Below are 23,216 nucleotides of genomic sequence, written 5' to 3'. Positions count from 1 at the left end.
TGATTCTAGTAACATGAAACGTCTTAAATTTTCTACAAGAAACTAGAACTTAATTTTTTATATAATGTGATAATGTGTTTAAAATCAAATCGTGGTAAACACATTATCCAGAATTTGGTGTGTAAGGCTATTTCGACGCTTACCAAGGACAGTAAGATACTTTTCAGAACATTGGTGGACCTATTATCATATGCACCCTTCGAACGACTTTTATTTAGGATCCATATCAACCTAATCATGCCTTTGGAATGGCTTTCAAACAAATCATTAAGTGACTAATTGAATGACAAAAATATATGCTATCATATCAGCCCAATAGACTGTGGCCGTTAAACAAGACACTACACTTTCATTTGCTATATAATTTTAATTAAATATACAATTTAAGCAAATTAAAAAAATGAAATAAAATACTGTATGCAAGTTATTTTATGTCCATTTATTTTATTTTTCTCTGTAAAAGATTGTTATCTGGATTATTAACAATATTTAAACTTTTTATACGCTGTGACTAAACTACCCATAGTGCCTTTCTGCTTCTCAGAAGAAGCGTTTTGGACTTAGATGTGTAAAATTTCGACACATCACCGTTTTTTTAAGCCAGCTATCGCTATTCCACAGCTTATTCATAACTTCATCATAACATTTCATGCACATAACGCAATCGACATAACGTCTAGTATAACATTGATTGTCTTAATGGTTATCTGAATTTAGTATTTTATCAGCCGTATTAAAACACTGCTAATGTGTCCCAATTTACCCTCGACGTCCAAATAAATGATATTTTATTTACAAACAGTGATGTGCTAGTATTATGGTCCTAAAACTCGTTAAATTCATTGTTTTTCGCACATTGCAGTCACAGGGGCATTGATAGCATAAACACTGGTACTGTGTGGAACTTTAAATGTTTCTCCAAATCTAAGTATCCGTTCAGGTGGAAAAAACTTTTCTAGCAAATATGGAGCATGGGCAATCTTGACATCAAAGTGTCAATCCTCATTTTAATTAAGACAAATCCAATGATCTTTGTTAAAGCTGATGACCCCCTTATTCATGGAATACATTATGCTGTGACCCTTTCAACGCCGGGCTCTGTTTAATTAAATTCTCCTAATTGATCGATAAACAGTTGGCAAAGCTGAAAACATCAGCAAACAAACCCCCAGTTCATCGCGGTTCAGACTCAGACCAAACCGCTCCCTAACCCTACTCAAGGGTCGCTAGACCACTTATGAATATCCCCGCCGGGTAAACGCTCCTACGCTGAAACAAAAATCCCACTCGATCAGCGCCCCGACCATTCGACGAAACAGATTGGTTTGTTTACCAGACTGCTGCTTAAGTGCAATCAACACTCCATCGCCGTTCACAATCCTTGGCCCCACCGATGTGCAAACCGAACTCGCAAAAAAAACCACAACTCGAGATGATGCATCATCTCGTTACGATCTCGTGCTGCAAATTGGTCGAAAAACAAGAACCTGATTGTGGGGAAAATTATCCCAAATCGAAAGACCTTTCATTCGAGCTCTCTTTCCCTCCCGGGGAAAATAGGGGCCCCTCTCGATGGGTTTCAGATTTTGAGATCAATTTTAAAATCTATCCCCTTTTTCCGGAGCCAACGCTCAACGGCAAGGAGCGAAGGACGAACCAAGCAAAAACGGTCAGTAAATCACTGCAGCCAGAAACTGCAAATTGCACTTTGGCTCCATCGGTGTGCGGTGTACGGTGTGTGTGTGCGCGCGCTTGCAGCCCGGCCACGCTTCGTGACATCAGCAAACCGTGCCTGCCGGCACCGTCAGCGGGCATCTCGGTCTGTCTCGGTAGTTCGTTTTTCCAAATTGAACATTTCCATTAAGCCGGTAGTGGCCGCGGGGCACCGTTTTATCATCGAGCCCTTACCGTCTGGGAGCAGATTGCAGCATTGCCCGCCAGTATCGTACCCATAGCCCGAACAGGATATGGCTGTTCATAACTCTCATATATGTGTATGTTTTCTACCCATTCCCATTTCGCTTGATGCTTGTTACACACACACAAACACACACAGTCTCTCTCTCACACTGTAGTTACCCAGCGACAGTCGCTAATCCTTTACGCTTTACCATTCCTTTTGCAGAGCTTCCCCGACATCAGCAATCGGACGGCGGCACTGCTCTCGATGCCGAAGGGGCGTTACCAGCATCTGAAGCGACTGCAGCCACTGCTAGCGAACCAGAGCGAGGACTGTCTGACGCTCAACATTTACGTCCCCGGAAGTGGTAAGCTACAGTCTTTGTCGCACTCTTCTCTTTCCATCAGTTTTGCCAGCAATTCCATCCGAAGGTTCACCTCATGTAAGTCGCCGATTCGATTGGCCGCGCCCTGTCGGGCTGGCTGTGAACGGAGGGTGATAAATTCCGCACTCATCGACCATAAATTGGATCACTATAGGGTACCCTTGGACTGGAAGGAAGTACTGCTGCAGTACAAACAGCCTTTGCTTAGCCCAAAATACAACGCCGGGGTGTGACAGAGAATGGCCGGAAGAGCCGGCGAGAACATTTCGAGGTTTCTTAGAGTTCCCCTAGCAACCGTAAGGTTATGGTTTGTAATATTCATCGCCGTTTGTTTGGTGAGATTGGTTGACCTCGGTTGAGCGTGTGGCGAGTTGGTGGAGCGGAATTGGATATTGTTTTTTTTTTTTGCATCCCGGCTAGAGAAATGAGGTCAGCAGCCCAGGAGCACACTGAACAAACAACTTTATCGCAGGCCAACAAACAAGTTGCCTTGACTTTGACGCACAAAGTAACGCTCGCGGCGGGATGGGGCGGGACTTTCGGTTGTAAAGTACAACCGGTACTTTTGTGGAAGTTTTTTTTTTAATGTAGAATGCAGTTGAACAATGATTGTTTGTTAGCAGTTGACTTTGTTCTCAGGGTGAAACTTGGTGGCAGTGGTTGGTATTTGTTGGAATGGTGGACTGTTGGGCAAGAACTATACATTTTGAAAGTTGAGTTGTTCGAGCTGTGTCAAAAATAGTTTCTTACATTTGAATATTTGCTGCCAAAGAGGTATGTTTGCTAACTCCTTAACCATTCAACTTTAAAATCTTACACAACTGCTTACAATTACAAGTTAGAGTACATCGTCGCATTTGTTTGGTTATTTTACTTGACTTTTTTACTCTATTCATCAGAGCTTATTTTTTGTTGATACGTGTTTTCATATCTCGCTTCTGTTTTTGTACCGTAAAACAATGATAAAATTGGGTTGATAAAAACTTTGTAAAATGTTTGTTTTTTCGTTAAGAAGCATTATTTATATTCTTTTTTAATGATTGCCTACTCTTTTTCAACGAAAGAACTATGTTTTGTTGATGAATTTAACAAATACACGTTGCCATTCATATATTTGACTGTTGAGTCAAATTAGAAAATCTGGTACACCCAGCCAGGATTAAAAAAAAGCTTTTTCTGTAGTAGCCAGTTTATTTTCCAAGCATTTTTTATTTATTTTTGCACCTTATCACATGAAATTGTCATACAGGCGTTTTCTATTCTTATAATTGAGTCAACGTTGAGTTGATGAACTTAGTATGATCATTGGTATGGAAAAGTTCACTTTGGAGTTCATTTTCTCGACTCGAATCGATTCGAGTTTAGAATAGAATACGCCTCATACTCTCTTAACTATTTTTTCCTTATCTCGGTTAAAGTAACCGGAATTTGTACAGCTGAGAACTCGCCTATGATCTCGTTTCAACCGTTTTAACCGTTTTCAAATGATATATTACCTGTTTGACCGAGATTTTGGTTGGAGAAAGCTCAGATATCAATAAACTGTAAGATTGTTTGATATCACCAATGATTGTTTTTTTTATGGTCTAAAAGAATTACATCGTTTGGACGGCATAGAAAATAACAAATGACGTCCGGTAGCAACGATTTATTCTGGATAGAAAAAAATTATTTGTAACCACAGCACATAAGAAACTTCCCCCGCTGCAGCTCTTAGCTTATTCTTAGCACAAGCTGTAATGAAAAATTTGAAGAAAAAAGTAAATTTTATTCAAAATTATTCAAAAGAAAAACGTAGTATCTTACATTATCTTGCCCCTTAATGTGGAATATTTGCTGCAATACTATGATTCGACCAAACTGTGTTTCCTTCGTACGATGTTCACAACTTGACGGATGACAGATCGATTACTGAATCACGGCAAACACAATAATTAAACCAATATCTCGGTTATTTTCACAAATGACAACGGTGATAGCATTGTTAAAGTACGATCTTGGCATACCATTTTGCCTAAAAATTCGACCAAAACTAAAGTTTACTGTATTTTCAGTTATTCGTTAAGCACAATCTCAGTAATTGTGAAATTGTAGCTGATATATCAGTAAAGGAGACTGTTGCTCATTGCTTTCGACAATATTTTTAACCAAGCTCGTGAAATATCTTTGACAGTGTTGCTTGTTTCAAAATGTCCAATTTCGATCTAAAACCTGGCCAATTAAACAATCGGTTGTAAATTTAAATCGGTTCAAAACTAACACTCCTTATCACTGCTGTAGATTGTTTCCTCTCACACCTCAGAAATAATACGATTTTTTTTTATCTGAATCCCTCTGTTTGGGGGGATGATGTGTGAAACGAGAAAATAATAGCACCTTTCCTAGCATTAGGAACCTGCCCGGCCGAGGCGCACGATAAGAAAAGTGCCACCTTACCACATGCCAAAGAAATGGAGCTATCAAAACGTGGGAAATTATAAAGTACACAGGACCCGCCAACCAACATCTCCGGCCGAAACCGGCACTACCGGCCCGGAACTGCGAATGCGCAACCCCCATCAAAAAGGGGTAGCCCGGTGCCTCGACGTAGCGTCATAATTGTAGTTATAAAATTTAATCTATTGTCCCACTATTAAGCTCCCGTGCGGCACTGCCAGCCGGGATTGCCCGTGTCGGGTTGGGTTGGGCACACCCCGTCATCAACCTCAGATATATGGCCAACTGGAGAGTTTGGTTGGCAAAGGGCAGGCCGGGCGAAAATGGCGAAAAGGTGGTCATTATCAGATGAGCTACCGCTTTACCCATGTCGACTAAATAGTGGGGCGAAGCTTCGAACCTAATTTTACGATGCTTTAAACAGATTAGTCACCAGGGGCTTGCGAAAACGGGAGATTAGAGCCTGGTGTGTGGCCTGCTTGCTGAAGAGAGGACCGTTAACGAGCGTATCGCATCGGGTTTTCGACATGGGCGGATCGAATGATGGCGGTAAACCAAAATGTATCTTGTTTCTTGGTGAATGCACAGCATGAGAAGATACGATGAGTGTGACGTTGTTTTAAAGCATACATGTTCATGAGCCTGAATCGCTCTTGTTGTTGGCATCCAGAGGTGATCGCTTAAATTGAGCACAAAAAGAGCTCATGTTTTCCACAAACTTGTTGAAAGGAGTTGGATTTTTCATCTGAAACATTTATTTTCCCTAATCAACAGTATTTGAGATTGTAATTTTACGATTCCCGCTTTTATGCGCACTGCAATCGACCGAAAATCAAAGCGATAACCTTTACAAAGGCAACGAGATTCGATTTCGCTGTTTATGCATTTTCTCCTCATTGTGTGAACAGTTGCGCACGGGCAGGCAAACACATCACAAAGCCCCACCGACGCGTATGGAGTGCTGGAGTGTGAGTTGATCGGTTTGGTTTATTTAATCTCGTAATGGTGGTCCACAACATCAGTTTGAGTTTGTATGCGTGTGTGTGTGGGTGTGCATTATTTTTATCGTTTCATTTCATTACAAGTCGACCCACCCACGGTTCAGAGAGAGAAAGAGATAGAGAACAGCGACGCAATTCGATTTATGTACGCTTGGTAATAAAATTCGCAAAATAAATCATCCATACGCCATCCATGTGCCAAAAAGCGTAGCAAGGAAAAACGCGCATGTAGAGATTTTTGAACCGTTTTGCGTACGTGAATACGTTTTAGGAGGAAGTGTGTGGGTGAGTGCTGTTTTGAATGTGTTATTTTCAATTTATCTCATCACTTCGGTGGCGCTTAACGCTTGACGTTTAGGGTGCGTGTAAATATGTATATGTTACACGCACGCACACTCACTAAAGATGGTAAGGGTCCTTCACAGCTTTTGAGAAATTTTAAGATGCCTCCCGCCACCAGGAAGCTGTCAAAAGCGTAACGCAACACAAAGGTGGCACGGAAATTGAAGCGCACAGGCAAACAAGCTCCCAAATGAGCCGTACCCATCGCAGTGAATTAACTTTCCCGTCCGTCAAATCATTCGCTTCCTCCCACCCCTTCATTGACAGAGCAGTGAAGTAGAGTTGGGTAGAAAGGAGGGAACGGGGCAAAAGTCGACAGCAATGAAATTACGTCTAACCGAATAAATATGGTAAAGGTAAATTCAATTTCACCACCTCGGGGTCACACGGACGGGGCTGGTGATGTGCATGCTTGTGTGGGTTTTTTGTGCATACATTTGGGTGAAAAATCTGTACCAACACCTTACGCCCTTGTAACGGTAGTAGTAGTGGTGAGATTTGCCGTTCGTGGCACGGCGTAAACGGTAGGGAAACTTTTTTAAGGGAGCTGCATTTGGCAGCCAAGGCGAACCGTGCCGTTTTCCGGCCAAGCAGCTTCAAAAGTAATGCATATTTTATGGTTATTTCAACGCAAAATACATGACTCATACAGAGAGAGAGAGAGAGAGAGTGAATGAGGCCGGTGGCACGAGAAGCGGATGCTTCAAACGTCGATAAATGGGCAAAATTCAAGACGAGGGGGGCAAAAACTCGTACGAGCTCGTAGCGCCCACAAACCGCAAACTTCTTCCCTGGCTGGCTCTCCCTGGCAGTCATGTGTTGAGGAGCGGTGTAGCTTTGGTGTAGTGGGAAATAGTGCAAACTTTCGTGGAATCAGCTTCTCGGTCGTTTAGCTTGGTTTGATTGGATCGTTCTGGTTTGCTATTGACGCTGTAGAGAACGCTGGCGGCAGACGTTAGCTCGTGAGACGGTCATGATGATGATGATGATGATGATGCCGAGATGATGGTGATGTTGTTTTAGATTAGGAGCATGTTCAATGCAAAACTTTTCTTGACATGGTTTACATAGGTTTGGGGCAGAGTTTTCGCCCCACATGAATGAGCGATGGATGCAAGAACACAATGCAAATTACAATGAAACTTTGACAACTCAGTTTTGCTAAAAAACTGTTTCAATGGAAAATGTTTGAATTGCAAGGCAATAAAAAAATCGTTGATTTTAGTTCATACAGCAATTAATTCTGCTAAAACTGCTCTACGAAAGCATAAGCTGGCACAAATGATTTGAGTATTTTGTTTCGAAAACATGTTTCACACGAATTTCTTTACATCTCCGGTAAATATGAATTTACCATAAACGAATTAATTCCTTGAATTTATCCGCCAAAACATAGGACTGCATTAAAACGTTAAAACATTTCACTAAAAATTCACTGGTTAAAGGTTATTTTGCCTAAAAATTACTAAAAAGTAAAAGATAACATGGGAAAGGTAGAGAGATATGTCTGAGAGTTGTATGATCATCAACAACTGATCGAACTGTTAAAAGTAACGTTTTATTATTGATTACACCCAAAATGCTTGAATCTTTAAGCGATGTCACGTAAACTTTGCTGGGATATGACAATTTCCTGCACCGCATTTTTCCGATCTTACACGTCAAGGTGTGATTCAGCTATTATAGTATCGGTCGGTATCTCCAGAACATCTCCAGTCTCACTTCACTTTCCCGACACCAATTGTTTACACGATTCGCTGCAAAGCATTCGCTTTCCGAAAAGGTGAATAAACATGTTCAAGAATAACTAAAAGCGGATGACTACCGTTCAGCCGCAAGCAGCATCTGTTGCCCTTGCAGCAGTGTCGTTAGGAACACCTCGAACACACACACACCTCCTACTCGGGCAAAAGCGGTTCTGTCCTTTTCCTTTTTCCGGGCAGAACATTGACACAAATCTTTTTCTCATTAATTTGAATACAATTCGGTGCTTTGCGTTTTTATTTGTTTCGAATTTCGTATTTGCAATCGTTCTTCCGATGGTGAGGGCGCTACCCTGGACGACAATTTATCTACATTATGTGCAAAATTTTCTTCTGTTTTTTTGTGGCTCCCATGCCGTCCAGACGTTTACGGGCGTTCTTGCTCTCTCTCTCCCTCTCTCATCCTGGGTGGTTCCTGCGGTGTGCCGTACGTATGCCGGAAGAACGAACCATATTTCTTGTCGTCAAGCGTAGGATGTTGTTCAAGTGCTCTTCCTCTCGAACGGTGTGCGTTCTCTGTGTGTGTCCAATGTCCTCCACGTAGTGGCAGCGCAGTGGGATGCAAGTGGGATACTTGTAGCAAATGATAAATGATAATTGAATTTCAACTTTAACATTTTCGGTTTTCCATCATTCGAGATCGAGTTCGCTTTAACGGAGAAATCCTCACTGCTTCGACGCTGCTACGAAGACGACAAAGGGAAAGGGAAGGTGGTGGATTTGTTGTAACGAGCCGAAAAAGAAAGCTATAAAGCACAGTCTGAACTTTCCAAGAAATCATTCGTTGGGAGGATGTTTTTTTTCGCGTAAGTGACTTTTAGAGAAAACGTGGGAAAGAAGCGACAAAAAAATCAACGATTATTTAATGTTTGCTATAAGACTCCTAAGAGCGAGCCAGAATGTGTGTGTGTGTGTGTGTCACGCGTTTGCAGCCATAATTGAGCTGATGCGTGTGCTCCGTCTGCGTCTGATTCGCCTTAGCCCGGCCACCAGAGTTGGTGGTTCATTTAAAAGGTGATTCCAACGAAAATGATGATCGCCGTAAACTGAACGGCTGTGGTTCTACGGAAAGATGAGATGCTTTTAGTTCGTCTTGAGTCGTGTTCAGAGAATGAGAGAGAGAATGAGAGCTTTTGAAGCACGATGATTTAAACGGCACAAGATGACATTCTTTTATAGCTCTCTCTTTCGCCCCATTTTCTAAAAGAAGTACTGTAGTCCAGTCTCGTAGATTCTTCTCTTCTAAACGGTGACGACGGCGGACATCCATCGAACGTTTAGCGCCGAAAGTGAAAGGAAGAGAGCGGATTAATTGAAATCTTAATTAAACGTGTAACAGCGGGCTGCGTCAATCTGTGCTTCCATTTATTTATTTTTAATTAAGTTTCTTCAGAAACTCGTCGGGGTGACGCTCTCGATCGATCGATTTTTCGGACTTTCGCTAGACAAAGGGTAGAGCAACTGTCCGGGCCGCCACTGTCGCCATCCATGATGGAGAGCATCCAGTGCTTGCAATTAAAAGCAGATCCTACGTTTCCGGGTCCGGGACGACTGGGCACACGTCTTAAATGGTTCTTTCCCTTTCTTGTTTTCGTATCGGATTTGTGGTTGTAATAATCCCCGTGCCATCATCGTTCGAAACGAGCTGGTGGCTGGTTTGGGCGGGTGTGGATGAGTTTTAGACCCGCTTTTCCCCCGCTGTTCGCTCTGCCAGTAAGCCAGCAAACCACAACATCCTATGTAAACGAGCATCCGCAACATCCGGACAAACAAACGCCGGGAAGCGTTCGCTTGTTCACTTTTATGTTCACTCATTATTTTTAGCTAAAATCCCCTAGCCCCGCAGCCCCATTCTCGATTGTGGGTGCGAGTGTGGGCGTACGGCGTATGATTTCATATTTGATATGGATTTCACGTTATGATTTGCTGCAAGCCGGAGGCAGTTTTTCTCCGGAAAAAGTGATGCGTTGTATGCCAGCCGGATTTAGAGGTGGTTCAAAGTTCAAAGTTCAAAGCAAGCTTCCACAGCTTTGGGTTGGGTAGCGTTTACTGATGTCACCGAAAAACAGAAAGCAATTGAATAGCAAGCTTCATTTAATGAAGATTAGCTTTTGCTTCAAGCCTGCCCTGGTACTGCTTTCTTCTATTGAATGCGTCTTTTTTGCGTATGAATGTGTTCTCGGTTTACCTTGATGTGGAGAAACAACAACATGAGGTTTTGATTCTACCAAGGCTCATCAAACGCTCGTTTGCAATGCACAGGTTTATGTGTGGGTTTTAATTTAAATGGGTTTTCTTTTACGAATGATCGTTTGATTGCTGCTAGCTGACGGAAAACCATTTTTGATTTTGTTTTTTTGAAGAGAATAATGTTTTGCAAATGTGCGCAGATGAAAGATAACTTTAGAAATCAAATGAGAAATTTTGAAAAACATATTTTGGAAACTTTTAAATGCAAACATATAAAGGTATTCATTTTTTCCATATGTCTCTTATTTAGATCCTCTTTTAATTTTGATTGCTGTTCGTTTTGCGAAGACATTAAGGACGTTTTATATGAAATATCAAAAACGAAATTGCTCCGGGACTTTGCTTTTGCCTATCCCTTTGCTGACCTTTGGATGAGTTGCTCATATTATTACTTTGTGTTGGAAAACTCATTGCTTTTTGATCGTGAAGGTACGTCAAATATTTAAAAAGGTACCGATAAAGGGTGTCCATTGTTTGCCTTAAAAAGAGTTAGTTCAAAATGAGTTTGCGGGATGTTACGAGCAATGATTGAAGCAAATTGATTTTCATGAGGGGTTCCAACATATTTGAATTTTTATATTACTTTTTATAGAGCCTGTAAGCAAGCTTTTCAACCTCTATAAACCATCTTAAAATAGGTTTTACAAGTTTTAAGTTCAAAGTGGATTGCTCAACAAGCCACCCACAATGATATTAATGAAGTTGAACCATCATAGATTATCCGAGCGTTTAAAGAAGCTTTTATTCAATAAGTTTAATTTTGAGCCATTTAATACTTCCAAAATGATTCAGATTCAAAAAGTGTTGATAGAAATTTCTTACAGATACATAGCTATCACTCATTTCCGTGCGAACGTGCCAACAACTCGAATGGAATATTGTTTTTATTTACACACATGAATTCTTGGCCATGCCATGCCAACAGAATACCAGAATATTTACACCATTATAACGAACTGAGAATAGTCTTCCTAACCGGATCTGTTTCAATTGCAACTGTTCTACGGCTTACGCTAACAGTAACACACTCGAACGGCGACCACTTTCCTAGAAACAATCTAAGCCATTCTCGGAGCGGTGTTGATGAATTTACCCTTCCTGTTTTGATGTTTCTCGCTTTATGCAAACGTACGGATGGCATACGCATCCACACTACGACTTCTACACATGGCACTAATAATTTTCTCCCCTCTGTTTTCTCTCTTCCATTGCTATCCCTTCTCTGGACCTAACAGGAAGCCGCGGACTGGAGGCACCGTACTCAATTTTCTTCTACATTCACGGCGAAGCGTACGACTGGGGTTCCGGCAATCCGTACGACGGCTCGGTACTGGCAAGCTACGGTCACGTCATAGTTGTTACAGTCAATTTTCGTTTAGGAATACTCGGTAAGTTATCTTCCGTGCCGGTCGTCCTTCCTGGCAAGCTGACACGGTAATGTAAAGCTATCGCATTTGCCCTCTATCGGTGATTGCCACTATCGGTTGCAGCCCTGGGTGGCCTAGTCTAAGAAACGTCTGCTAACCGCTATTCACAAAACTATTTAACCCTTCGTTTGATACGCACTTCGGGGAAGGCGTAGTGCAGCAAAAGCTCGCATGCAGCTTGACATTGGAGCACTTTCCTTACCGCTTTGACTTCGAAACGCTTGTATGGTACGCATTCAGTGTGTGACCTAATGCGTTTAGTTTTAGGTATGATGTGCTTTTGCTTGCCCATTGCAACAAGTCATCATCAACGTCATCGTTCATTAATTTGGGTGAAGGCTTTCGAAGGAGCATTCCAGCGAAAAACTGAGCCCGAGCCCGAACTGGTCACTGCCGAGCTAACCGTAAATCTACTAAGCGTTTGCTAGCGGCTGGCTTTCTGTCCCAGTGCGCTCAAGTGGTGGCGCACTCTTCGAACGCGAGTGTGTGTCCAGTGGATTCGGGATAATGAAAATTAATATTATTCACTGCACTCGAAGCGATCCAGTGTGGGCCGAGTTTTGATTCGTTCTTTTGCTGACTCAACGCGCACTGTCTAAAACGCGTACCACCGCGCCCCAACCATCGCGCAAACCATCTGTCAGGGTGTGTTAGTGGGTTTTGGATTTTCAGGAGGAAAGGGAATGGATTTTCTGGTTTTGGCCACACATTTTTATTACCCCATGCATCACGCTCGCGATCCACTGCCACGAGCAGTATGTAGTGTAAAATAACATATTTTAACCTCCCACTGTTGCTGTAGTTGCTATCTACACGCGTGTGATGGTATTTTTCTTTATTCTGCACAATTATAGCATAAATCATTACTTATCAAAAGATTGAAATTGTAGCACCAGCAGCACTAGCAGAAAAACTTTATTCTCCAACCACGCGCGCGCGCCTGTTTGTATGCACTGTGCCGTCTCGGTCACCTCGGTGGGGCAAGTTTTATGGTGTTCCCGTTTTATGGTGTTATTAAATTTTTCCTCCTAACGTATTTTTTTACGACACGAGTACATTCAAGGGGAGCAATTTCGCTGCTGCACACTACATACAGCACTGGCTGATTATCGGCTGACTCTATCACTGGTTTTAGTGCTTATACGAAAACAATAATAAAACAAGCAGTAAAGCACTGCTGAGAGGATCAAACCCCTTACATGCGACGCACGGTTCGGTTGGAGGGGACAGTTTAACAGAACAAAAAGCTGGAAAATTCCTGTCACAGCACAAACTACTAGCCATTAAATTTTGCGTATGATTGAAGGTGACATTGAGAGCGCGTTTGTCGGAGGAGAGTGCTTTCATAAAGCGGTGCAATTCCACAACGATTATCTCCGAAATCCATCCAATCCCTTCGTCATTGGCTCAAGAGAACGATATCAAATAATGTTGAACTGCTCACGATCATCCCTGCTCGCTGTGGATCGGATGATAGCCCAAAAATACAACCTCAATCGGGATGGTTTATTTGTAGAGCAGGTACAGCGGAGCAATCAGAACAACAAACGAACTCCGGGGCGTTTGCTTCACAGATGATGTAGATCGTACCGTAGATTCCCACCGACGGTGCTACGGCGACACCAAACGAACGATAAATATAAATGCTGAAAAATGATTCCATCGCTCTCCAGCTGCGTGTTGGACCGGCTGCAGCGTCCGCCAGAAAACCATGTAACAGCGAGCAGCATGAATGGAATTGGTTGTGAACACACACACACGCGGCACCGTTTTGGTTCACAACCATGGGAAAATCGGTTCCACAGCTGCCAGCAATGCTTCGCAATGGCTGGGATTCATTTCGTTATGGAATAATATTTATTGCAAAAGTCGGGGGGAAAACGGTTTGCTACAAACGGACCAGCCAAACGCACACGTGCAATCGATGTCGTCGTTATCGGTCGTATCGGTCGTCTAGAACGGTGGTCGCCGAACTGCGTTTTTTTGGTGGTTGTTGCTTTAAACCAGCATGGGGAATTTTCGTGCTGGACATGCACAAATGCAGCCCCACAAACCACTCGAAAGTGCAATTTCTGTTTAGATTCTGCTTGGAAATAGTTTACGATGATAAACTATGCGCAACGCGTCGTTGGGTAATTTGGACGCTTTGGAGCGTGGAACGAGCGCGTGAGTTCGTTGCACTATGCTGGCTCACTGAGGGTATACTAATGACTCGCGACGAAACACTAGAACATTCCGATGCCCTTTTTAATTTGTTGTTGTAAAATGTTGTACAATAGAATGTAAAGTTACAAATAAAATGAGAGAGATTTATGATTTCAATTAAATTTAATTTGAATTGAATTTGGATGGATTCCTAAGAAACTGTTCAAACAGTTATACTGAGTTCGTTATAAACGATATAAAATCAAAAGAAAATATTCAACTCTTTGACTGTCATTATTGGGGCGTTTAGCGATCTAGCTAGCTTTTAGTATGTAGTTTGGTGGCCACTTGGTGGCGGAAATCATGTCAACACTCCGTACTAAATCACACGCTAAAGTAAGATTTTCATCCTCGATTATTTCAGCCTGAAATATATGTAAACAAACGTTAAATTGTAACAGGCTCGATCAGATTGCCAAGATATGTTTAAAACAGTATAAATAGATATTTTTAAATTTAATTTTATTAAAATCTTAAAAATAATAAAACAATAAGATATTAAAATACGTCTTTCTTTGTACAAAAATGGTAAAATTCAATATGACAGAACTTAATTGCCAAATAAATACAACCTGTATCATGAATGTTGTCTCACAGACAGACTGAAATTTCAACCTTATATAGCCTTATTAGCTTAAATTATAATAAAGTCCACTGTCATATTTTCTTGCCTGTAAAGATCCAGGAAAGCATGTCTAAAATGTATGATTACCAGGGGACTTAGGGATATTTCTTTGAAAGGGGGGATATTTTGGTTTAAGTGATATCAAACGTATAATGTAACGACAGTCTACCAAGACAAAACAGCTTCTTTCCACCGTTTTACATTCAACAACAATTGAAGCATTTAAAAATGGGAATAAAATTGATGATGACGATGAGCCGCAAGCTTACAATCGAACAGCACAACATTGTATTATTATATGTAACTAATTATGAACAAAAATTGATTCCATGAAAATATCAAACGCAATCATAATCATCCTTAGAGTTTGCTGCACTGCAACACCATTCAAGTCAGCCGAGATAGTTGCTTAAACTTTTCCCCTTCAAAAGGTTTCCCTATGTGCATTGCACGGCTTCATGCAGGTCGCTGTAACGCTTTGCACCGCCAGTTTAGCAATCAGGGTAATTCAACGCCACCATGCGTTTGCACCATTTCTATTCATAGCCACAATTCTGAGTAACCGTACCATCGATAGTCGGCAACAACCATTCCCATCGTTGCGGGAACCAAGCGACGCTATTCATAGTCGATGATGTTGCGATGAAGGGAGAGCTGAAGTTGAGCGACTTACTGAAGCGAATGGAGGATTTTTACACAACATCTCACATTCCATTACAGTTAGTAGGGCTTTTTTTCTCATAACGATGCTCCCCTCCCCTTATTGGGTCACCTTTTAAACCAACCAGCATCCTTCAAATGGTTCCAATTTCTACAATCCCTCTACGAGATAACGTACGACCTGTCTATCTCCAGCTGTGTGCCGTCGCATTCGCTTGATATGAGTTTCTTCGGCCGAAGGAAAAGTGAGACACAAATATTTATAGCTCACTGGGCCATCCACACACAGACACACTCACACATTGTACAGCATAAAACCTACCGCACCCGTTGGCTTTCCCAAATTTCGAATTCAACACGCGTGCCCCTGGGCAACTGGGCTGTAATGCTCTCACCTAAACACCTATTTTTCTTCCTAAACACTTTGGGCACCAAGACTCGGCAGCGGCTCTGGTTTGCGGTTGCACACTGCCTACCACCGTGGGTAAAGGTGAAACCCCACGAATTTGGAGCATCGTACGTGTGGCACTGTAAAGCGTAGCACCTCCTGCGGTGAAAATCTTCATCTCGTTGGGCGTTGCGCACTGTTGTGCGGATTATGTGTGGAACTGTGGGAAACGAGCTGCGGCAGCATGCGGGCTTTGGCACAATAAAAAGCTATCATACACGCACGAGCTATGCCACAATGGGAGATTGCGGAGAAGGCGGAAGAGGAGACAGAAAGAAAAAGTCCTCTTCATCACACCTTACACCAAACAAGGTCGAAGGGGAAGACTGCATTTGAATTGACGTGTAATTTAACCACAGGTGTTCCGACAACTTTCAACACGAATAGGAAGACGAACGATCGTCTAACGATTCCCTCTCCCGAGCCATTTGCGGGCGCCATATCATGGCACAGGGCGGACGCAGCAAGCACATTTCGCTCGTCGTATCAGGGCGTATTGTAAAAATGGCACCACCTTCAGGGGTTCCCTGTACACTTTCTACAAAAGCGGGTGTATTAAAGTTAATGGAGAGCATCGAATTTTGCATCGAATATTGTTCGTAAATTGGAATCGATTTTCAATGGTGATCCAGTTACGGTGGGCCCCCGTCCGACCAGCGGCACGGAAGAGATAAGGGAATAATCATTTGAAATGTGTGAGCATTTGGGTGCAAAATTGTACGACAATGTTAGCAGATTTGTGTGTTGCCATGTGTGTTTGGATTGTATGAAAAAAAAAAATAGATAAAAAGCAGCGTTTCAGCTAATGCTACCCATCTTAAACTAATCGTTTTAAGTCAATTATGCTCACTGACTATTACAGAATTTGTTGTTTTTCTAAGTGCCACGCGTAACGATTATGCTTGAAAAAGCTTTTTATGCGCAAAAAAGAAGAAATGATTGTTGCGTCCTAAAATTTGTCACGCGTACAAAACGAAAGTTGTTGGGCAGTGGCTTGGTTTTTACCTTTGCACCTTATCGAGTTTCAGTGCTGGCACATCAAACAGCTTTGCGGCTACCTTCGTCACTTTGATTGACGGCAAAATTTCGGCGAAAGTTTGACGTTTTTTTGCGATGCACGTGAAGAAAGCTTTTTCCAATAAATTTCACAGCTGACAGGACGTAAATTTATTCACAAATCAGTGTGCCCAACATCATCGGGAACGATTAGGAGTAAAAAAAGCTATAGAAAATAAATGACTTATCGCTTATTTGACTGGGTTTTTTGTTGTTGTTCTGCATTGATCCACAGGACAATACTTCGAATCACTATTCAACGAAGTCGAATTTTTAATTTGAATTCAATTTGCAAATGTTTGTATGTTTTGTAGTAAACTCTTGTAAATATATGAAAATTCTTAGATTAATCAAACGAGGTACAATACGATACTTTATGATACCAGACAGCTCTTTTACATAAAGTGTGACAGTTGGCGGCTTAAATCAAGTCAATAAATGCAAAACTAGCCTCAGTTTGTAGTTATAGAATATTTTAGCCTGAAAAAATATAAAAACAAACGATACATTGCTTGGATCGACATTTTAATATCAACTAAAAATACTATAACACATTCAAAGCAGAAAAAAATGATACGATTTTAAAAAAACAACTTTGTTTGTGCACAAAAGCTGAATTTCAATACGGCGGAACGAATTTGTAAAATCGATACAATCTGGATAATGGAAACAATGTTCGAGTGACAAGCTGATTTTTCAGCTTGTTGGTTAGAAAAATAATTGTAGTGAATATTTGATACTATTGAAGTAAATCAATCTACGTCAGAAATTTGATCTTATTTGCAAATAAAAAAAAAAACTTAATATTTACCTATTTTTATAGTATTCATGTAAACTGTCTGTGTCCATAACTGTACAAGCAAATGTAAAATCCAAAAGCATGAAAATTGTTTGCAATCAATAACAAAAATGCGAAAAATTCTAGAACCAACCAATAATGCACATCGAAACCCTTCTCGCATGACTGTTTGCATGATGCGAAAAACGTACAAATTGGACGCCGTATGGTATGCTGGTTAGATTCCAGCAATTTATTTCTGCGCGCTCTGTGTACATTTTTAATAATGAACACAGACATGAAACAAACTGTTCACAGTGCAAAAAAAAAAACAAACACAAAAATGCAATTCCCATGGAATAGAATTTTATTTGCAAAAGCGACAAGCCGGGGTGGTTTAGCGTGCAAAATGAATCACAGAGTGCATGCTGGGCAAATGAGTGAGAGGAAAGGGTGAGCACAGATTTACTCTTCGTGTATTGAACACTCACGAACGATGTGGGTTTTTTTTCTCACACAAGGTAAGCAAACACACAAACACACATACAGCATCACCCAATGGCAGTATAAAATTGCATTGCACAATGTGTCTGTAAATCATGGGAGAGCGATTGAATTTCCCGGACTGCCACCGACCGTTAAGTTTCGCGATTTCACCAACGCGCGCCCAATAGGTGAGCCCAATTGAAGGGTGGATGGGTGTAAAACATCATTCGAAGCGAAAAAAAAAACACCCCGGCACCACGCTAGGCACCAGGTTTTATAGATGCAAATGATGGTGCATTCACGTGGCCCCGGTTCCGCACAAACGCAGCGGATGCATTTTTCCACCTGATGTCATATGCAATGATTTCTAGGCTGAAGCAGAATTTGTGGCAAAAATCTGGCACCCAGAAAGAGAGAGAGAGAGAAACAGAAAAAAAAACAGCACAGTCACAGCAGTTGCACCACGATCGTGTACAGATGTAACGGTGCTGCTTGCGCAAGAAAAATAACGCACGTCTGGCTTGCGCGTCTGCCACAAGGGTGCAGCAAAGGGGGGATTTGGATGAAAGAGAGAAGCTTTATGACTTACCCGGGGCCCAGGGTACGGGAGAAAGTCTGCTGAAACTATCGAATGTGTCGTTTGATTTATGCGGTTCAATAATCGAATTTATACGCTCCAGCCGATCGTTTCGCTTCAGTGATGTGTTGCCTGCTCGGCTTGCTCTCGCGGGAAGGAAGCAATACTTACCTCTCTATGCCTGTATGTGTGTGTGCACTTGGGACTAGTTGTGTTGGTAGTTCTGTTCCCAAACAGGAGACGAAGGGAACGGAGAAAGTGTTCGCGCGCTTCGCTGTCAAAGCCCGTGCGCGAAATGGAATTGCTGGAGGTTTGTTTACTTTTTACTATGAATTTTCCATAAATCATGCTCGACGCTGCGCTGTTAGTGGGACAGTCCAGACAAGTGTATATGAAATGAAGCAAAAGGAAGCAAAACAAAAAAAAGCAAAAAAAACATGGATGGAAAAACTAACGCGCCAGACCATTCGTTTGAATCGATCCCGAACGAGTCAATAAATAAACTGCTCTTGCTGCCTTCTCGCTGGCAAGATCCTTCGTAGTAGAAATGGTCCATCCGTTCCGTACCGTACAGTACCGGTTCTATTTCTATTGAAGTTAGATTTACGCGTTTGGGGGGTAGTTTTTTTGTTTTTTCATCATCCCCCACCTTTTGCATCACACATGCGATAAGAAAAGCGATTGTTTCTTATTCCGCAGGTCAATATAATGGTCCATCGGGAGGACAATGAGCAACAAAGCGCCTGCGGAATTGGAACCAATCGATCGATTTGAATGGTCCGAGGATCACTGCGGATCATCGGGAGCGGGTGATTGTTTTGAGGGTGGGTGGGTTGAGTTCAATCGAGCATCTTCACCTTTTGTTCCCCCCATTCCATAGGGAGAGCATACGTTTACCTAGAAGATTACCATTTATCAATTTTATGAGTCCAGCGAGCCTTTGTGCTCCCTTTTTTTTCCGCCCCCGAGAAGCTGGGGGTAAGACCTTTGGGGTGTTGAAGAAATAGATTGGATCTAGTGACTCCGGTGGCAGAAGCAGACCGGACCAGACGGTCAAAAGGTAATCAGTAGATAAATATCGCCGGAAATGGTTTATTTGTTCAATCGTTTGGTTTTGATGCGTTCCCCCCCATTGTACCCCTTTTTCTGCAACACGAACACGTACGTGCAAACGAGAAACGCCGCAATCGGACGGCAACATGATGCTCAACCAAAACGGAAAAAAGGGCTCCCGAAGATGATTGGGGTTGGAGGTTGAAGGAGTGACAGAAAGAATAGTGTTGCCTCTGGTGCTTTGTGCTTGAATAATTGAATGAATTACTTGTTTTTTTGCTTTACCGGGTTGGGTTTTTCTTTTTTATTTGTTGGGTAAACGATTTCTCGGAAGGACTGTTTTTGTGTGGCGTCGTTTGGCCAGCGGTCAAATATGCACAGGGTCGGGAACGGTTCTAAGGTTCATCGCCTCGTTGACCGTCACCAAGCTTGATTTTTTTTTTTGCTTCTTCCGGGAAGCACACATCGGTTGAATGAGAGTGGCAAATGTCGGTTAAATTAGGCTGACAGGCTGGGCTGGGTGTTTTATACGATAAAGCATCAGCTTCATTGTTGAAGCATCTGTATCTTTTGAAGCATGAGGTTAGGTAGCGGGAGGAACATGTCTTGGAAATGTGTCACAAAGCTACCGCACGCAAGCACTGTTACACAAAATTACGTTTATGATATTCATTCTTTGAAGCGTTTTCATTAACAGTGAAGGAATTTAATTCACTAATGTAATATTTCGAATACTTGTCTTTTATGCGAAATATTAGTTGATGGAATTGAATTTTTCGAAATAATTTTTACAACATTCTTCCCTCGTGTTACGCGAGTAATACGTTCCGGAGACATTTGCGTAACTTGGAAGTCGAATATCACGTTTTAGAGCCAAACTATAGTTGATAAATAATGGTTATTGATTGAATTTACTCCTTCTTTGTACTTTATTACTTATGTAATGTCATTTTTGATAAACAATCATGTCTTCTAAGCGATTTAAATCTTTTGAAAAAAATGTTTCATGCAAAAATGCAATTTATTTTTCGTGAGACGATTGTTGGAGAAAATTGTACTGATTTGAAATATCTCGATAGTCGCGTAATTTGGGGTAAGACTGTTTACTTGTAATTTTTCTGTTAAAAAAACAAGAACATTAACGTTACAATAGTTTAAAAAAATGAATAAAACAAGGGGAAGCGAATAAAACGGGTTAATTAAATCACAAATCACGCGATAACAGCTGAACACATTGCAAATGCAGCAAACATAAAGTGAACCATTACGAAGACCAAAAGAAAACAGAAACATCTCATTAATTATCACAAAAAAGGGATTTTTTTTTATGACCAAACATTCAAATCAAAACCCTCCTTAATGTAACTTTTTTGACCGCATCAATTCCTTCACTGCTGCAGGCACTCAGCCTTTCAGACAAGCAAAACAGTACCCGGTGGCGTTAAAATATCTTTCAAAAGAAACCTAATCTCATTAAGCGTGACAGTGGCAAAGGATTCGTAATGCTGTTGCGACACAAGATAAATGTTGTGATTTTCTAAGAAGTTTATCTTATGCCTTGTTCACTTCTGCAAGCTCCATCCTCCACTGGCCACTTCTAACCCGATCGCCCGGTTGTTGGGTACGGTTTGCTCTCGCTCTTGTTTCGTTGCAGGTTTTCTAAAAACTCGTGCCTCACTGTCACCCGGTTCCGGCGGTAATCTAGGATTAATGGACATCATTCTCGCTCTGCAGTGGGTTCGAGATAACATAGCGTCGTTCGGTGGCGACCCGAAGCGCATCACCATCGTCGGCCACGATACGGGGGCCGCGCTCGCGAATCTCGCCCTTATCTCCAAGGCGGGCAAGGGTAAGGGCATTGGCTACGTTTTTGGTTTTTACTTTTTTTTTCTTTTTGTTTTACTTCCGGTTGTTCTTTCATTTGATTTGAAACAATTCGCTTATCTATCGTTGTTCCCCTTTCCCGTGCGCTTAGGACTGGTACAGCGGGCGATCCTGCTGAGCGGCTCGGCACTCAGCCCGTGGGCACTCATCCCGGACCCGGACGCGGTACGGCTGGAGGTGTCGCAGCAGATGGCATGCCATCTCGTGCCGGGCCGGAACGGTCGCAAGCCCACCACCGACGACATTACCGAATGCCTGCGGGACAAGCCAATCGAGGCGCTCATGGGTGTGCGGCTCACCAGCGTGCGCTTTATGCCCTCCTGGGGCCCGTTCCTGCCGCTGGAGGACTCGATGGATCCGGAGTTCGCGATGGAACACTCCGGCGAGGGCTTCATTACGAGCGAGCTAATGCTGGGCATGACCACGACCGAAAGCTACAGCGACTTTAGCGCGTCTGACATTCAGGTGAGCATGGCACACGGGGAGGGAGGGGTGAAAGCAAACGCGGAACATTTGACAATGATTTCTGGTCTCTCTCTCTCTCTCGTTCTGTGGCTTCCACCACGACACACAGTACGGGCTCGAGGAAGACCAGCGAAACAGGCTGCTGCGGACGTACATTCGCAACGCGTTCACGTTTCACCTGAACGAGATATTCTCCGCCGTCCGGAACGAGTACACCGACTGGGACAAACCGATCCAGCACCCAATCAATATCAGGTAAGGAAGCCAACGGCGCCAAAGGGGATTTCTCGACCAGGGCAGGGCTAAATGGTTTGGAAATTGGACGGAGGATGTGGGAAATGTTAGACCCGCGGAACGGTGGCACCAAGATGGAATTATCCTATGAAGCGTACTGCCTTGTGGTGATTGAAATTTTGGGACGAGACTCTTGAGAAATGACGACTGTGATTCAAAGTTCCCATATGTGTGCCAGGAGGTTATGGGAAAGCAATTGATTTCGCGTCCTCCAGGGGCTTAGCGAGAGGTTGAGGTAAAGGTTGATTAATGCTTTATATATTATTGATGTACGTTCAATGGAATGCAATGCAGCCTAGATAAGAGACAACTCAAGAGAGCGGATCATCGTGCACGCTTATCGTAAGCAGCTTTCGTATTATTTATGTGGATAACATAATTGCTTAAAAACTCATCATCATTTAAAATGTATATCTATAAGCCACCATGGGCTATCCGTGTATGGGAAGTATTGCGATTCTTATGAGGTTTTTTCTAATGGAGATTGATATTAGCTGGCTGAAATTACGCATTTATACACTTCATATACTGGGAGCTTTTTAGATCTTTAGACTTCAAAATACAGATCGATTTTCTAACAACCCATGTATGAGGCCCACGGAAGGCTGGGCAGTCTACATTTCTTTATAAAATCGCATCGTAGCTTGTTAAGAATGGATAATATGAAATGAAATGAAATTAAAAAATTAATGACCCAAATTAAGAAATAGTGGAGTGCTCTAGGGAGCGCATCCTGTACTCCGATTCGACTCCTGCTGTTGTTATCAGACCACAAAATATTGCAACGGCCGTCTCCGTCTCCGACTTCGGACGAAACCAACTCCGACTGATTTCAACTCCGACCGACTCTGGCCGACTCCGGACGACTTCGGATGGCTCCGGACAACTCCAGATTATTCCAAATGACCCTGGACAACACTAGACGACTCCGGATGACTCCTACTCGGGACACCACCAGGCGGTTTGTAACGGCTCCGGATAATTCTGGGGAAAATTAATTTCCGAAGTCGATTCCGATGTTTATGGATTTGATTCGTAAACGACTTTGGAAGTTTCTAAAATCAAAAAAGTCTATAATAAGTCTTTCATGAGTTTTTTAGATACCGCACTGGAGAATTGTACCAGCATATTCAAAGAATATCCTTATCGGTATGTAAAGGTGACTCGATGTTGAAATGTTT

The 23,216-nt window shown here is 42.3% G+C and overlaps 1 protein-coding gene across 1 annotated transcript in view; it reads left to right on the top strand.

Annotated features, from left to right (window-relative positions):
• LOC120902935 (neuroligin-4, X-linked-like) overlaps positions 1-23,216 on the top strand; it is a 143,594-nt gene that overhangs the window by 83,983 nt on the left and 36,395 nt on the right. Inside the window, exons 5-9 of the mRNA XM_040312032.1 lie at positions 2,126-2,267; positions 11,313-11,465; positions 21,047-21,241; positions 21,368-21,741; positions 21,851-21,996. Of these exons, the coding sequence (XP_040167966.1) occupies positions 2,126-2,267; positions 11,313-11,465; positions 21,047-21,241; positions 21,368-21,741; positions 21,851-21,996 (1,010 nt within the window). The remainder of the gene's footprint in view (positions 1-2,125; positions 2,268-11,312; positions 11,466-21,046; positions 21,242-21,367; positions 21,742-21,850; positions 21,997-23,216) is intronic.

This window comes from Anopheles arabiensis, chromosome 3, assembly GCF_016920715.1.
Source record: "Anopheles arabiensis isolate DONGOLA chromosome 3, AaraD3, whole genome shotgun sequence".
Taxonomy (NCBI): domain Eukaryota; kingdom Metazoa; phylum Arthropoda; class Insecta; order Diptera; family Culicidae; genus Anopheles; species Anopheles arabiensis.
This window is presented reverse-complemented; position numbering and strand designations above follow the sequence as displayed.